Consider the following 19,252-nt stretch of genomic DNA (forward strand, 5'->3'; position numbering starts at 1 on the left):
TTAAAAAATTATTCAAATATATAAGTTTTATTATTATAATTGGCTTTTAATCAATTTACATCTATCAAATAAATTTTTGATAAATTAGTTGTTTAGGAATGAAAAATTAAACGTGGCTTTGCTGCGAGAGCCTAGATGCTTATCAGAGACATTCTTTCTTGGAGCCCACAACTATGGCGCCATTTCTTTAGAAACAATATTGGTGACGTCCAAATGCACCCCTTGCCTTTTCTTTAATTTTTTAACACCACCGCTCATAAGGGGAGTTAGGCCCCTTTTTTTTTTCTTCTGTTTTTTTTTTAATTTTAAAGACTGTTTTATAATATAATTTTTATAATTATTTTTGAAAAAATAAATTGATAGTGATGGTTATAAATAATTAATGGTGATGATTTATGATAAAAATTAATTAAAATAATTATAATTTTTAATAATTAAACATAATGTATTTTAAAAATTAGAAAAATAAAATGAAAACAGCTTCAAATTGTTTCTATTTTTTTTTTAAAAATAAAAAAATAAAAGAAATTTTTTAACATAATTAAATAAAAAAACACTTATCCAAACAAGTTTTAAATTTTTTTATTTTAAAAAATAAAAAATAGTTGTTAAACATTGAAAATAAACAAACCCTTAAATTATGGGTCAATAGAGTTACCTTTGAGTTTAAAAGAACACAAAAAATACTAACAAATTGTTCATTAATAAAGTTTTTATATTAATAGTGAGATTTTAACTTATAATTTTGTGCACTATGAGCTAATTTTTTATTAACTTAATCAACATTTGTTGGCCTACTATTTTAACTTTGATCTGTTGAAATTTTATTACGAAATTGTGTTTAACATCACCTTTTTTTTAATACTAACAATGTGTTGCATGTTTTTAAACAACAAATCTGTTGTCATTGGACAGCAAACTCAAACAATTTCAACATGTCTCATTTCTCTGTCCGATGTTTGCATAAGGTGATATAGATGTCTACAAAAATTTCTTTTCATAAACTAACTAATAACATGAGTTTTACTTTCAAAGTAAGTTACACAAAAAAAGATGAATATCCAAACACATTTTCAAACTATTTTCACAATTTTTACAACTTAAGGGTGTATAAAACCTTACACATGTACCAAAAGCTATTAATAACATTTAGATCATACTCAATAGATTTAAAACTACATGTACAACACATCGCATGTACATAATCCCAATTAACCTAATTTTTCACTCCTCAACTCCTTTAATAACAAAATAAAAAGGGAAGGTCTTTGCATTGCATTTAACCACAAGTAATTAAAGTCATGATTAAATTAAAATTTCTATACTTGCACTAGTATTTTAGCTCTAACAACATTTACAAATCTCATCGACATCATTCCAAAGCCTAAAATGCATTCTAAAGATCATAATTAACAAAATAGTGCAAGTGCATGCAAAATATAGCCTAATTGACAATATACCAAATATTACACAAAAAGAATTAGAGTTAAGAGGTTATAAAGTAGGAATCTTAGATTCCTAAACCTCTGGAGCCTTTTTTCTATCTGTATCAGAGCTAGAGCTTGTAAAATTATTGAAAGAGATGGAAGAGTTTCTTTAGTAACCAAGGTACACCTATCCTATGTAGTTATGTATTAATTGAAATAAAAATATAGGAATGAGTTGATTACTAAAAAATATCATATTATACGTGACAAAAGTTATAATTTCACAATTTAATTCATTTTCATATTTCTTATCTCAAACCACAAAGTATATTGTCACAAGACACATTGACATGTGATAATAGCTCAAACACATCTACTCAATGCACATTGCCACAATGCACTTAGCCATTTGACAATGGCACATTTTCTATCACGACTTGCAATAAATTTAATAATCATGTGACATGTTGGATAAAAATATATATATACATGATCGAACCATTCTTATACCCTCCTTATTTTCTTTGACTGAAATCATGGATTATCTAAACTCACTAATAGTGAGGTGTGACATGGCCAAAGGTCGGTATTCACTCTTGGACCATGATTTCTCCCACTCTCGAATCTTTAAGGTGTTGTATACCTTAAGCTAATATTCTCGACAAACTGATGGAGATAACTAGGTTCTAGTTCCTTGACAAATTATGAGATAGTCCCTTAACAAATAATAGGATAAGGCTTAGCCTTCATGCATCGAAAGGCAACCATAGATGCCATATAAATTTTATCTATTCCTTTCCCTAAATAAAATCCCACCAAATGATCATATACAATATATGATGCTCACTTATTTAATAATTTTATATACTTTATGACAACACATTGGGATCATACTTTGACACTACCCAAGTAAGCATCAATATTATTTTGAAAAACCTTCTCAACTTAAGCTTTCAATCTTATAACATGTCTAATCCTCATTTAACCACACATATAGTATTCACATGTCAATACAACCATGCAATCATTACATCACACATCACACGCTTTTCATTTCAATTACATGTTATAATTTGAAAATCATTTGAGTTCAACTCCACATTTTAGTCAAATCAAAGTTAATACACTATCATAGGGTTTATAACATGTTTTCACATTTACAACTTAATTATACAAGAAAATAAATCCAATTTCACATCATAACATAATTAATAAACAATTATCAAAAATAAAATTTCTCCAGTTATCTCAAATTTTTGAGAGGTCAAATGTTTACCTCTCTATGTCTTACTTCCATACTTGTTTGTCAAGCCCAATATAGTGCGTGGGATAATTAATTTACAACTAATCAAGTCTAAACTTATCGACATTGTTAAATACACACTTTCAACTCTCATTTTGTATTTCTGAAATATCTAATACCTTTACTTCTCACATTTAGGCCCACCCATCGGGTTTATTAACTCTCTTTAGCTCTTAGTAGCTTCATTAAACTCTTAAATTGTCATTACTGGCTCCACAACCTTCATAATTTTGGATTTAATGTTCATTTTCAGACATTAATGGTTCCCAACTATCATTACTATCTAAACCCAAAATTTTTAGGTTTAAATACTTCAAATAACTCCAATTAACTCCACTTGAGTCAATGAATTTAGACCTATAACCTATATGAATTGAAAATCAATCTCCATTAACAAACCCTGACTCAGAATTCTTAAAAGAGGAAGGGAAAGGAATAGAGCAGCTCAGGGAACTTACCTTTGATGTTTTGAGGCCCAAAATGCTCCCTAACGTAACGTCATCCCTAACATTATCAAACAGAACATTAGACACAAAATATCGTTATGATAACTAGAAATAATTAAATCCTTTAAAAATGGTTGCCATAACACAAGGGTTATAAAAAAAGTTAAAAAAGCCAGGATCCTAAGAAAACCCTTTTATAATGCCATTTGAGCTCAAACTCTATTTTTAAAAATTACACAAGAATAACGGAAGCATAAGAACCCAGAATAGCCTTGAAAAAGCAATTGGAATAATTTGGAAAATTTTAAATTCTTGCTCTATGTGCCGTAGCAGATTGCACAGAGGGACTGTTGCCCTCTCGGTGCATTGCACTGCGACGTGCATCTGCTATTATGATAGCACTTTGAAACCAACTTTCAGAAGGCTCCATCTCACCGTTCGACATCTGATTTGAGCAATTCAAGTGTCCACTCGTAGCTTCTAGAGTCACTTAGCTATTGGCACTAGTCTCACAACCAAATATTAATTCAATTGAAAGTTGAACTCTCGGACACAAAATGGCATCTTTTCTTTCCAAAATAACAACTAAAGTGTCCAAACTCCTATACTAAATGCCAATAACTGTGGAACCACTTGAATTAACTCAAATGGATCATAAATAACTTGTTTGTAGAAATCATATCATGTGTTGTGGCATGTGGTATAGAAAAGGCTGTCTTGTGTCTTTTGGCTTTGTGCACCACGGCATACTATACATGTGTCGCAGCATGTGGCATATAAGCTTTTTTCTATATTTTTCTCCACTTTTGATGCTTAAGTGACCTAATTTTATTATGGACCCAAATTTATACCTGAAATTTTAATTAAAGACGCTCATTAGTCTTCTCTAACCACACACCACATAAATCAAACTTGATTACCCTCATTTACCCAGCTAATTCGGGGTTAAATTTTCTCAAATGCTACATGCTTGGCCTTTCAAGTTTACATTTCTTCTGATAAAAGTGCTCAAGTCTCAAGAACATTAGATATGGTAATTAGATGCAACATTAGTTACTCTCCTCTTGTTAGGAAAAAAAAAAGGTTAACGAACATCTTAAATCCTAAACTATTGAGTGAATAGTATTCTGAATCTTAAATTCTTGAAATGTGCAAAAACTCTCTTCAACTTCTAAATCTTGAGCATTTGAAATCTTCCCATTAAGTTGGAGAAAACGACTATCATTTTTAAGGGTCAAGATGAGTGTCACGTCAACATGTGATTGAGCTTCACAACTACAAAAGTAATAGCTATTTTCTCTAAATTAACAGTGAGGTTTTAGATGCTCAAAATTTAGAAGTTGATAGGAATTTTTGTCTATTTCAAGAGTTTAGGGTGTAAAATACTATTCACAAAATAGTTTAGAGTTGAAAATATTCATTAACACAAAAAGAAAATAACTACGAGAATTTTTTTTAAATTTTTTTAAAAAATGTCATTTTGGTTGCTGACCAAAAAATTAAAATCAAATAAATAACTTGCATTCATGAAAGACATTATCTTTTTTTCAAAAGTCTCAGTATAACATGACTCTTAAAAAAAATTAAAATATCATACATTTATAAAAAAATTCTTAACATTTTTGTCCTTTAATTCTATATACCATGCATACTAGCAATCTTAGTTAAGCATAATCATGAAACCACCTTTGCAAAGTATAAGGGCTTGTTTGGAAATATATTATGGAAATAGTTTTTTGTTCTTCAAGACAAAAGAATAAAAAAATTTATTTAGTAATGTATTTTTAAAAAATATTTTAGAAATAAAAAAATAAAATATTATTCTGAAGAATAGAAAAATAAAAATAACTTTTAAGTATTTTGAGATTATTGTTCTGAAAATTAAAGGATAATAAAAAAAACACATTTTTATTAGTATTTTTTTATTTTTAAAATATATCCTATAAGCTATTAATTTTTAAAATAATAAAATAAAAATAATTTCAAACATTGCCAAGCTATCTTGAGTTACGTTCGGTTATTGGACTCATGGATTGGATTGATTTTCCTTCTTGGTAATTTTTTTTTTTTTTTTTTGAGGGCGGGGGGCATTGTTGTCGCAATGATTAGGTTTTTGTCACGGTCTATCCACGTGATATGTTTCAAACGCCACAACTTTTAATTTGTTTCCATATGTATTCATTTAATCATTCTGGATGGCAATAAGAAAATAAAAAGGGGATAATTTAATAGCCGTTGATCTTGGTTGAACAGCTAAAAACCCTTTTTCTTCTGCTTTTACCTTTTGGGTTAGGAAATAGGAATTATTGATACCTTCTTTCCAAATTCCTTTTAGCTCAAGTTTTTTGTTTTTTAATTTTCCCAAACAGGTCAAGTCACAATCTACATGACATGTTTGGCAACAGGCTATAGAGAATCTACTTTATTCTCTACATAGAGTAAATTCTGATATTTTTCACCTTATATATGGTCCTTGTCCCGGCTTCCAGGGTTATGAGAATTGACTTTTTTCACCGACAAAAATTGATACAATTCTTAAATATTTAGTTTATAAGGTATAAAGTTATGAATTTAAATCAATATAGGAAAAAAGAATTATATACCTCACTTTATGTGTTCAAAATATTTGTTTCACATCAAATTAAAATGTGTGTGTTTTTTATAAATTATTTATTCTATAAAATTTTTTATTGATACTGTTATGATTAATAATTAAAAAATTTCTTATTTTATTTAATTAAATAAAAAGACATTAAACATATAAGATGGAGTATATAAATCTTTTCCTATCAATATTCCTATTGTTTTTTTTTTTTGAAAGAGCGCGGTATGGCATAGGCAAAGGACAGGACTTCAACCACTCATGAAATTAAAAAAAAAAATGTAAGTTGATTTCCAGGTTTTATCAATATTTAAATATAGACACCATAATTTTTCGTTCAACTTATTAGCTCATAAAAAAATGATGTCTTGCAAAAGATAAATTTGTGATTTTTATTTCAAGACTGTAAATGCTATAATTTAGATAGTAACTCTACTTATAATATCACAGTACAAGTAAAAAGTAATTAATGAAACAATAATTAACCTTATTGAGCATCTAATTTTTAAAATGAAAAGCATCAAACACATTATTCCATCCAGAAAAAAATGAGAATAATTTAATTTTCCAAGAAAAAAAACTTATTGAAATTGTATAACAATAATTGGCCACCCTAGGGGAATAGTTGCCAAATTCTTAAAATGAGAAGTGAATATATTAATAAAATTTGAGATTCTCATAGTGGAAGAGTAAATAAATTGAGAGTTGAGGCAAGGAAGCAAGAGTTGGTGGGAATAATTAAAAGCGTCAGCAGTTTTGTGTTATATTCTTCAATGAAAACAATAAATAAAAACCACAAAATCATGTGAACTCACTGTGTTTCCGACTTGCACACATTATGACATGAATTAATAAATAGGTCACACTGTTCTTGGCCTTTTAAGTTTATAGCATTGTCAAAGCTGGGTACAATAAGGATCAATTATTCAATTACTATATATATATATATATATATATGTATATATATATAGTTCTGAATAATATTTGTGTAGGTTACTAAATAATTGACCATTTGCTAAAATTTGCTGTTGGTGTAGTCCTTATTATCAATGTGTTTGTTTAATGGAAATTTTAAATATGATTATATGCAGGTAATATATATATATATATATATATATATATATGAGATTAACGATGACATTGTTAAACTCAGGATTACATAAAATTGGCAGATTCAAAATATCTTTGCATATGATTTGTTAAATCTGGCTTATCAAACCAGCCCATTACTTGTGCAACATTGCATGGTTTCAATTTTAATCAAATCCATCCATTATACTATAACAATAAAAAAAAATTACAGCCTATTATAAGTCAAATACGACAGGTCATGTTACTGTTGAGTTCTCACTAACCAAATTAAACAAACCCATCCATCAAATAAAAAAATCTGTATGATTAATCTTATGTACTTATATTACTTATTTTTAATTGAAACAAAATATATCAACCTTGTCTATATTATTTATTTTAAAATTCACTTGTTCTAATTTAATTGGACAAAAATATTAAAAACGCATAAAATTAAGTATATAACTTCTTAATCAAATAGACTTCCTATAAAATTTATCTAATACTATTTCTGGTCTCAAATATAAGAAACAAATAATTACCGATATTCTTTTTAAATGCCACAGATTAATTCCCCCAACAAATATCCTAAATTTCTTATTTACATTTCTACCTTATATTTAATAATTAATCCCAATTTAATAAAAGATATAATTATTAATGCACCAAACAAACTCTTTATTTCTTATAATATGGATGCAGGCATGTCCTCAAAAAATTTTTTCTATTCAATATTCTACAAGTCATGGCCGTGGAAGGAATCTTAGGATCTAAAGCAAAATATTTAAGAAGCTTAGTATACTACTCCCTTACACCTTTATTATCGAACATTTTTTAGAGAGACTTTGATCTTTAACATAAAACACATGGAAGGTCATATATTATTATTTTTAATTTTATTCCTATTATAAATTTAATTGTATGGCTCATCAAATGTTGTATTCTGTGTATCTCTTTTCCTATTTTAAATAGGAATAAAGTTGATTTTTTTTTTCATTTTAAGACATATTAAATAAGTTAATTGTCATTTTTTAATGTCAGTGAAGTAGTTGCAATTGACTTATAATAGGGATTGAAAAAGTATTATTTATGGATAATTTTAGTTAAGGATCATTGTAGGAACTTAATTACTGGTGGGTCCAAAAAAAATTTAAAATTTTAGTTCAATTTAAGGGAAAAAAGTCGAACTAATTTCAATAGTGAAAAGATTAAAATATCCTTCACTTATTATGTAGAATTATTAATGGTTAATTTTTTTTATTAATTTATCAATATCACTTATAAATTATATCTGTTTGTCAAATAATCAATAATATTAGTTGTTAATTTGTTAAATTTTCTAATATCAGTTGTAAATTATAAAACTTGTCAATAATTTACAACTGATATTAGCAAATTAACAAGAAAAATTAGTAATTTAATAACTGATGTTACTGCTTATAATTAAACAACTGATGTCAAGTTTTATATAATTATTGACATATTAACTCATATAATTTGCAACTCATACTAGTAAATTAACAAGTAGAATAAAAAAATTTAACAACTAATAATTCTACATAATAAAAGAAGGGTATTTTGATCTTTTTATTGTTGAAATTAGTTTAATTTTTCTCCCCTCAACTAAATTGAAAATTCAAATTTTTTATGAATCCATCGATAATTAAAGTCTCTTTCGTGATTTTTAACTAAAATTTTCCTTATTACTTATCTGTCTTCATCTCACTTTTTTTAATGATTGGCTGTATAGGATATAAGAAAGTAATAAATTTTAAATAAAAATATATAATTATCATTAATGCTTAATATAAAAAATAATGATTGATTATATAGAATATAAGTAAATATTTTTTAAAATCTTAAGACCACAGTCTTAGTTCTAGTGTCACACATGGCCATGCCACCCGTGCTAGTATTTGTTTTTAATAATAATAATAATAATAATTACGATGTTTAAAACCTTTTAATATGATAAAGCGTGATTATTTTTCTCTTTGTCATTGCAGTGTAATACAGTTATTCAACAAACTTTGTATAGAGCCGCATCTATAAGTATAGAAATTTTATAGATCTACTTTTGCGAGCAAAGTGCCAAACTTGGCATAACCAGAGGAACCCCACCATCTTCATCTCTTGCTTCATTTTTATATTTTCTCGCCCTTTCCTCTTTCTCTCATCATTCCTTCTTCCTTTTCTGCTTCCTCAACCCTCTCTGCATTTTCATTTTCTGATCTTCGCAATGCAATTCCCTCCATTTTCCTATTTCTTCACTGCCCTTCTTTTCTCCCTCACTCTCACTCTCGCTACACCCGACCTGGATGCTGCCACGGTTCAGTCCATTTTGCCACACCCATCTCCGCCGGCTACTATCCCTGCTTTTCCTGAGCAATCCAATGCTGTCGGCTGCCCTCTCGATTTCTCCGATGAGTTCTTTCAAGGGGTAAAGAGCGCGTGCGGAGCTAACAAGCACGACGCCGACGGGGAGTTACACCGTAGCCGGTGCTGCCCTGTGCTGGCGGCGTGGCTGTACTCTGCCTACTCTGCCACTGCGCTCGGCAGGGTCGGGGGGATGGGCCAAGCATCGAAGGGTCGCAATGCTCATACGACGTCGTATGACATGCCGTTGTTGCCGGATGATTCGGAGACTTGTGTGAGTGACTTGGGGAAGGCTTTGAGAGTGAAGGGGATTGATCTGGTTCAGCCGAATGAGACTTGTGATGTGGTGTACTGCTATTGTGGTATAAGGCTTCATCCTTTGAGCTGCCTTGAGGCGTTTTCAGTGAACCCGGACGGGAAAGTTGTGGAGGATGAGAGTGTGAAAATGCTAGAGAGAAATTGCTTGAGCAGTAGCTCCAATGTCAATAAATTGCCAGGTCTCGGTGGGTGCTCTAAATGCTTGAACAGCCTCTATAAGGTAACTGATTCATTATTTGTCTCCATGCTTTGGTTTCATGCTTTCTGCTTACTACATTATGACTTTGAATTTGATGGATCTTGCTTAAAACTGAAGAAGATGAAGAAGCTGATCTGGGTTTCATTTTTTATTTTCTTCACGCTTGGTAATCGGGAAAGCTATCTTCCCTGTTGCTTTCTTTCACTTTGGACGATGGTTACTTTCTGCAATTCAGTGCAATCCTTGCGCCATCGGAGCTTGTGTTTCACGAACTTGAACATTACTGTTGATGCTAAAGTTTTGCGAGAAAGTTAATCATTGTGTTAAATTACTCAAATTATCTTAAAGGTTTGAAGAAATTATAACTATAATCATATTAATAACTGATCAACCACCTGCAATATTGTTGTTAGAGATGATTATATTGTTCTGTACCGGTCCTATAGCTAATTTCAAGCACATTTTAAAGTGTAAAATAAGCCCCGTTTTTATTATGAAGAACGAGCTTGCTCCTTAAATGCCATAAATGGTATAATCAATTCTCACCCTCTAAGACCGGTGAACAAATAGAACATTTATTCCAGATGACTCATACATTAACCTCAAGGTTAGAAGAAATTATTTTATAATCATATTAATAACTGATCAACTACCTGCAATGCTGTTGCTGGAGATCCTTGTTCCATATTGGTCCTCTTGCTAATTTCAAGCATATTTAGGTTATGATACTTTTATTTTTAATCAGAATATTTGGGATGCAGTACTTGGCTAGCTAGATTATATTTTGAAGTGTAAAATAAGCCAAGTTTTTATTATAAAGAAGAGCTTAGTCCTTAAATGCCATAGACAGTATAAATCATTTCTGACCCTCATAAGACTCGTGACTTCAATTTGTCATCGCTGATGTTCTTGTTTCTTAGCCTTCCCAGCTAGGCATGATGGCTAGTTGAGTAGCAAACAAAAAATTTTATTTCTTTCTGGCACATAGTACCTTACAAATGGCTGCAAATGAGATCCGATCGTCTATCTGATTCCTCTGAAATATTCACCTTATTTACGGACGTTAGTCAGATTTATATTTCCAATTTAGCACGAATTCAGGAGCATTAGATGACAACTGCATCTGTGGATTCTTTTGGCTTTGTTTTTACTGTTTAGGAATTCTAATTTTCAAAAGTTTTGTCCTTTTTTCCTAATCAGCAATATCAACGTATATCTACATATATCAGCATGTATTTATGACCAGAAAAATATCAACATGTACGAAGCCATAATATTCATAAACCATGAACACTGTGGCTCACCTGATCCTCAGACTCCGCATAGATACATAGCTCCACATCAAGTTTATATGTGGAAACAGATGCAATGATTTCAAATCCTCAAATAATTACGAAAGAATAACATAGTTGGCTTTTAGTAAAGGCATTTCATTTGCTGTAGTGTTTTGCTTTAGTACAACACAAACTAATAATGCATGTTGGTTGAAATTCTCCTTTTCTATGCATTCTTTAAATAGTTCTTATCCATGATGTGCGGCATTGACCATTTTTCTATGAGTGGATGTTACACCAACCAAGATGCGCTATTTAACAACCTTTGATGTACCAAATTAAGTTGCTTATCCCACTGTGAGATTCCTTAATTAAAAAGTTACTTCTATGCAGCTTAACAAGAAGACTTCAAATTCAAGCAAATCACAAGACAGGACCACAAAGATTCACAACAAAGATTGCCAGCTTATGGGCCTAACGTGGCTTCTGGCCAAGAACCGATCAGCTTATATCCATACAGTCTCTGGGGTTCTGCGTGCGTTTATGTTGAGCTCAGATGGATCTGATCCAAAATCCTGCACTCTAAACAGTGATGGAATGCCTCTGGCTGTTGATTCCTCTGAATTCTCTGATTCTTCATCAATCAGCCTTCACGCCCCCATCTTTCTTTGCTTCTTGGTTCTCTGTTTGCTTTTACTCATGCAACTTTCTGTACCATCCAACTAACTCAGATCAGAGCAAACAAGATTAATGTCAACCATGACATTGTGCAGAGTTGAATCCCTGTTTTTCGTGCTTGATTTGTTTTTTTGATATCTCAGGCGACTTGGAATTGTAATCTTTAGTGTTATGGTGCTTAATATTCTTGAGTAGTCTGCCTATCATAAGGCTGAGTATATCCATATATATATTTATATACATATGTGTAGAATCTGCAGAATAAGACTGCACTATCTAGGAAATAGGTAATTATTACTTACAACAGGTCAGGCTTGATACAAAATTGATTTATTTATTCAGTTGAATTGTGTTGGGACCAGCATTGGCATGTGCTTAATGGGGACAAGAGACGGAGGGACAAAATCTGCGTGTAGCGTCACTTGTTGAGTGGCATTATTTAGAGACGGTTGTGTGAGCTTCACGGGCGATTCAACTGAGAGTTCTTGTACTGTCTTGCCCTGATAATCATGAGGCTGGACGATAAGTGGATGTTACAATCTGAAGCAGAATTATCACATGGGCAAGGACGTTTCCACAAGTAGAACTCGGAGAATTTTGAAGGAAACAGACAAATCTAACAAGGAACAAATAATCAAAGTCTTTATGCCATTGTAATGCAAGATTTTCAAATAAAAAAAATACTTAACATTCAAATAAAAATAGAAAATAAAAATATAAGGTGTATCTTCTATAAATTTTTTGTTTATTGAGAGAATTAATGATTCTATCTAAAAAAATGTTCTTAACAAATACAAAAAAAAAAGAAAAAAATTACTTGACATCCTGAGTTAGTTGAATTTATTGAATGATCAAAGGGCCTCTTGGATTTTTTTACCCCCAAGCGCATTGAAAATCAAAAGATGCTAGAACAAATTTTCCTCTCTCTTTTTTATTGTTTAAAAATGAAAAAAATATGCGCCCTTTTTCTAAATATAGGGAATAGAACTTACTTTTTGTTTTTTAAAAAAACATAGGGATCAACAATATTTGCAGCATATTTTTATTTTATTTTTTTAGAATAAAAATTGTCACATTTCCTTCCTATTCAATTTTGTGGACTCCGGCTAGAGTACAAGCCAGTTAAAATATTAGAAACCTGTGAAGTCGTCAACCACATAACTTTGGGGTTTTTTTTTTTTAAGGAAGAATTACGCTAAAATTTACACAAAGAAATTAATTGTTATAAAGTGATGATTGTCAATGACCTTAATATAATAATTTTTTTTGTATGAGATCTATATGTAATTCTCTCTTTTTTTATATAAAAAAGTGGAATACAGACACTATAACAAATAATAAGGACCTAGCCCCTTGTCATTAAAAATCGTAAGCACAATCTTTGTTTTCATTTGGCCACTAGATGGTAAATGCAGTTCAAACATTCTTTATATATGATATTAAATTTATAGTAAACAGAGATAAAGAATTTTATAGTTGGTAGGAATTGACCTTCAAATATTCCTTAGATTAATGTCTATAAGAAATATTTGGATCCACATTTTGAAATATTTCTTTGTAGACAACATTAATGGTGGTTGATTTAGGTTGATGACATGAATCATGGATTAGTACTTCTAATCCATGTATACATTCGATTCAAGACATTGCAACATAAAGCTATTCATGAGTAAATACAAGTTGGGGTAAATATAAATTAATATTGGTCAATGATTGATCTTAACTTTTGTTTATGGTCATTATAAAGAAAGTATTATTGAAAATTGCTTTCGTTACTTGACAAAAGGTAAAGTGTATTGTGATGGATTCATGTCCATACGATGCAACAAGACTTCTTGATTTGGATTTGATCCATTTAAGGTAATTGCCTTAAGAACAAGCTTGCCTGGGTAAGTGAGTCAATGGAACGGTTACTTAACTAATACTAACACTCTTAACACGGGAAAAAAAGATTAGGGGCAGTTTTATGGCTTGTTATTGTTTGCTTGGGCCACACCTAGAGGAGCATTCGACCTCATGAAGCTCGTTGGATCTGCGTTGAGCAAACGCAAACTCTAGACCCCAAGTAACTGTTCTTTCACATGCCACGGTCTTCGGCTCTTGTGAGATTGGATGGTTCAATTTTAGCGGTTTTAACTTGTAATTTTTTTTAAAAAAAATATATTTTGAAAAGTGACAGTTAAAAGAATTTCTTTCTTTTTTATATTGTAATTTACCAATAAAAATTATAAAAAAATTAATATTAAATATAGATCATCCAAAATAAATCTGAACATTCAATTTATAAAATTATAAAAGAATTATAATATTAAACTTGAATTATCTAAATTATATCAAGGGTGGTAACTACCGTAATGTTTGCCTGCTTTTTGGGGTTAGGAATAGGTTTTGGGCCCAAAATGCTGATCCAAACAGAGCCTCGAGCCTTTTGTTCCCCCCTTGTATTAGTCTCAAGATCATTTTTCACGCTGTATCAAAGAAAAAAAAGAAGTTTTATTACCAAAAAGAAAAAAGGGAAAAAAAGGTTCATTTTTCACAGGTAGTTTTTTCCCTCAAGTTACTTAAAGGGGCATTTTTGTTTTTTCGCTTACGAAGATATTGACACCGATCAATCCGGACGGCTGAAACGCTTTGATGGGAATCTGATTTCTGAGACTTTTGTCTGATAAAAGTTTTTTTTTTTTGGGGGGGGGGGGGGTTGGTTTGCACAAAAAAGTTTAATGGGGTTTACGGCTGATCAATAGTTTTATAAACAGTAAAATCCCATTAATTTTTTTAAATATTTTTTTATTTGTATAGAAATGGAAAGAATTTGAGAAAATTGTGAGAATATGGGGCCCATAATTACAAAGATAGTTGTGGGGTACATAGTTAAAAAAACATAAGAGTGAAATTAAAAGTAAAAATAAATAATAATAAATAGGGATAATTACATTCAAGAATCACTCAACCAAATTATTCACAAATAAAGATTAATAATAAATCTCGTTTAAGAACAGCAAGTCAGTATTTTTATTTTTAAGAACAGTATATTTCATATTAGTTCTTATTTACGAATAATTTGTTTAATTGGTGATTGGATGTGATTCTCCCTAATAAATTTGAGAGTTGTAATAAAAATGTGAGTATTGATTTGCAGTAACAATAATAAAAAATAGAATAAAATACGAAGCTAAATACAAAGCCAAAATGTTTATACTCAAATTTTAATTTTATGAGTGAATAACATGCCGTAAAATAATAAAGTATTCTTTGTATTTTTAACATAGACATAATAGTTGATGATATATTTTATACGTTTTTTGCATAAAAATTATATCATTAATTTTTTTAAATTTTAGCTTTTAATATTTTTTTATGAATATAGAAAAAATTTACATATAAAAAAAATTATCTTCTAAATATGACGTACTTAATAATGATAAATTAAAAAATTAGACAAAAGTAATAATTTAGCTCATCTCATTAATTATAGTGAGGTGGTTAAATTAAAAGTGACTTGCATATAGAACATGACGAAATGCTATAATATTGTCTGTGCTATTTTCTTAATTTAAAATCAGTATTTAATATATACATAATTTCTATTTATTCTTATTTTTTCCTTAATTGTAATTTATAAATACAATTATAACATACATTATAGTATAGCATTTGTTATCTTACATGTTTTATTTTTCTGAGGATGATGCATGGGCAAACAAATTTTTGAAAAAAATAAGTTAATTATATTTTTTGTCAAAATGTTAATTATATTTTAATTTGCAGGTGGTGAGAAATTTTAAAAAACTATTCATATATTTTTAATATACATAAGATCTTTAAAAAGTTACCCTTATCGTATTGCAAAACAGAAATTATTGCTCAGATTTTAATTTACACGGAACAACTGATGATGGAATCAGAATTGAGGGAAAATTTGTTTCTTCAATTAATTATAGGGGGAGAACTTAATAGGAAGTATATTTTTTTGACTTGATTTCAAAATTTTCCCACATATTAATCAAAGGAAGAATACAAAGAGTGAATGATAATTAGGTTTCAAAATATTGAATTAATGACAGTTAAGTTTTTGATAATTTTTTAAAAAAACTAGTTAAAAATATCAATTCAAATAATTATAAGTTCAGAAGTTTCAATTACAGATAATTATGTAAGTATAAAATATAACTCTTATATTGTAATAGAAATTTTTATTTGTAACTATTTGAATTAATATTTATAATTTATTTTGTAAAAAATTTTATTGAAGACCTAATTGTCATTAATTTAATATATGAAAACCTAACTATTATTTTCTCAAATACAAATATCTCATGGGTTAATTCACTTTAAGATGAAATAAATAATTATTTTATCTTTAATATATATTTATATATGGGCAAAACTATTTCTAATACAGAATAAATTATTTTTTATATTTAATTTTATTTTTATCTTTTAATATTAAAATATATCGTGCATTGCATGGGCAACAAATCTGGTTTCTCAAGATTTACAATCAAGTTCCAGTTAAAAAAATTAATTATTTTTTTCCCTCCATTGTGACTTATATATAATTCTCAACTTTTTTTTTTTTTTTTTCACTTGTTCACTGGATCGGACATGAAACTATCAAGGATCAACCCAACTAGTGTCCCCTCCTGACATGCCAGGTCATTGATACAATGCTTGCTAAAGAAATAAGCTCATTGCCATGAACACACACACACACACGCGTTTTGATCGATTCATGTTTCTCTTATTCATATTTTTCAACTACCGTAATTAAAAGACTAAATGTCTTATTTTCAGTTACCTAAACCGTTTAGACAGCAGAACATGATGGGATGTCTTGTTTTCCAGCCATTCAATATCATTTGGGGAACATATATTGAGCCAATCAATGTACGGTTTAAAACTCAACATTACATCTTTCTTTTGGGGGGGGGGTGTGATTAGATTTTAATTGACAAAAATGATTAATAAAATTTCATGATGTTTAGATAATTTTTTTGTAATTGATATTGATAGTTAAAAATGTTTGAGTAATTTTTTAGACTCAATTATAAAAACGAAGAAAATAAAAAATATTCAAATGATGAGAATTGATTCTCAAATGGAGAAAAAAATAGCTTATGTCAAATAAAATTTCAGAAGTATAGAAAAATTGAAGGTGTTTGGATGATATTTTCCAAAATGATGATTTTGGACCTAGAATTAATTTTGGATGTGTATAGAAATAGGCCCTTAAGAATTAAAACTTCAATATTCTTACTTTTAGTCTGAATTGATCTTTAATTACAATGACACCAACCATGACAAAACACATTTAGCCTTATGAGGAGAGTTTTTGATATAAGTCGAAATGAAAGAAAAAGTGAAAGTAAGGTGAAAATGAAGTTTTAAATGATGTTTGATATGCATATGAAAAGGGGTCATTTTTTATGAAGGAAGTAAAGGAGAAAATTGATTCCATAAATATGAAGAGGCAAGTGAGTTACACCAATTTTGATATAACCAAATTTCAAGGAGAAATGAGATTCAGTATACCAAACAATTTATTTTTCAGCTTCACTTCCTCTCCCATTTTTTTAATCTCAATTTCATGCTACCAAAAGGGACGTGTCGCTCCACTTGTTGAATGTTATTCCAGTAGTAGTATCTAGCGTGTGAAAAATATTATAGACACAATTTTAGGTCTTGTTTGATTACTATAAAAAAATAAAATAAAATAAAATAAATTGAAAAAATTAAGATAAAAATAAATTAAATTACCCTTAAGTATGATAAAACTTATTAATACATATTACAAATATGAAAATTATCACACTCTCATGAAACTAAGTTATCCATCCTTCTTATAAATATATTTATATATATTTTTTACTATCTTTATTATTTCAATTTATTTTATTTTTTTAATAACTAAATGAGACTTTAGTATTTTAATGAGAAAATAAAAATAATATTATGAAAGCCTAACAAATAATGAAAAGGTTGTTTGGCGCATGTAATTAAGGAATTAAAAATAGAAAAATAGAAAAACAATAATTGACTTTCGGATATCTGTCGCAACTCTGTAAGGGTAGATAGAATATGATGACAAACGACAACGTTACGTTCAAGAGAATTAGGAACTGTTTGGTTTAATCAACGACCCAGTGCCAACGCTCCTACGCAGTACGCACCATCTATCATCTATCATTTATTTAACCCCTCCTCCAATAATCTAGCGATAACTCCGGACCAAACTTGATTTATCAATTCAAATAAATTTAAAAAATTGTAAAATTAGGTTTGAAAGTTTAAAAATTTTTTTTTATACTCTAAGTTTATTTGAGTCACTCAAAAAAAATACAGCTCAAGCCTGAACGTTGATAGGTTTAGTTTGAATGCTTGAATTTCTTTTTTATTATTAATAAAATAATATACAACTGAAACTATTAATTTTTTAAAACATAATTAAAATTATATAAAAAATAAATATTTAATAATTTGGGTATTCGAGTCAGCTTGAATAAACTCGATAGGTTAAGGTCTAACTTAGTTATATGAGTTTTTTTAAATGTCAGGATATTTCAAGCTCGATTTAAATAAGTCTACCCAACCGAATTATTAACTCTAATAATATAACACACTCTCTCTATGCATATTCAGTCAAACTCTTTTAATTGAGGACGTTACATATATATAATTATGATTAAATGATTACTCGGATCAATCCTGTTCTCTAGTCCCTTTGTCTTTTGCTTTGTTTCGGCCCTTTCATGTTTAGATCCACACACAACAAATGTTAATTATATACAGATTTATATTATATAATTAGTTTACTATATATCATGATTTATTTATTTGGGTAAAACTGTTGCTGACTAATTATAAATTTTTAGAATACTAAATTAACCAATATCTTCTTGCAGTATCTATTTTTTCAAATATTTTTTTAGAATAAAAATATATTTTTATCTCTAAACTATTTTTCGAAAAACACCCAATATCTTAAATTATTTATTATAACAATTTCACATGTAAAAAAATTAAAACGTAACATATTTATCTCTAATGTGGACAGTTAAAAAGTTACTTGAGATTTTAATTTGATCAAAAATATCACTTATTATGTCAAGTGAATTTATGAGGGTGCATTTTTACTCCTAAATTATTAATGTATTACAATTTTAAGTGTGTTTGTAAAGTGCATTTATAGATACACGCACGTTAACATTATATATATTAACATTAAAAACATGAAGTGCTATGAATTATAAGCTTGTGGTTGGGGCTTTGAATTTCCATTCTTATATATATATATATATATATATAAAACAATTTTGTTAGCAGCGGTTTATTACTTGTTCTTAGTAGCGAAAATCCTTATCACAAATATTACACACACAAACAAACAAAAAGAAGAAGAACGAGATAACTGCGTTTGCTCAGTAACATGGTTAAACATGATTAGACATCTTGGATAAGGATCATCAATTTCAGAAAAAGTAATAAAACAGCTAATCAAGAAAATCACCATCACAAGTTCTTTATCCTTAAGTGAACAAATCTGAAAAACTCCGAAATT

The 19,252-nt window shown here is 29.1% G+C and overlaps 1 protein-coding gene across 1 annotated transcript; it reads left to right on the forward strand.

Moving 5' to 3' along the window:
* Positions 1–8,941: 8,941 nt before the first annotated feature.
* Positions 8,942–12,055, forward strand: LOC129309089 (uncharacterized GPI-anchored protein At4g28100). The gene is made up of 2 exons (XM_054950459.1): positions 8,942–9,763; positions 11,410–12,055. The coding sequence occupies exons 1-2, from the start codon at positions 9,089–9,091 to the stop codon at positions 11,740–11,742; spliced, it is 1,008 nt and encodes a 335-aa protein (XP_054806434.1). The 5' UTR covers positions 8,942–9,088; the 3' UTR covers positions 11,743–12,055.
* Positions 12,056–19,252: the final 7,197 nt, after the last annotated feature.

The sequence above is a fragment of the Prosopis cineraria genome, unplaced genomic scaffold, assembly GCF_029017545.1.
Source record: "Prosopis cineraria cultivar Desert tree isolate PC_DT_omini unplaced genomic scaffold, ASM2901754v1 PC1, whole genome shotgun sequence".
Taxonomy (NCBI): Eukaryota; Viridiplantae; Streptophyta; class Magnoliopsida; order Fabales; family Fabaceae; genus Prosopis; species Prosopis cineraria.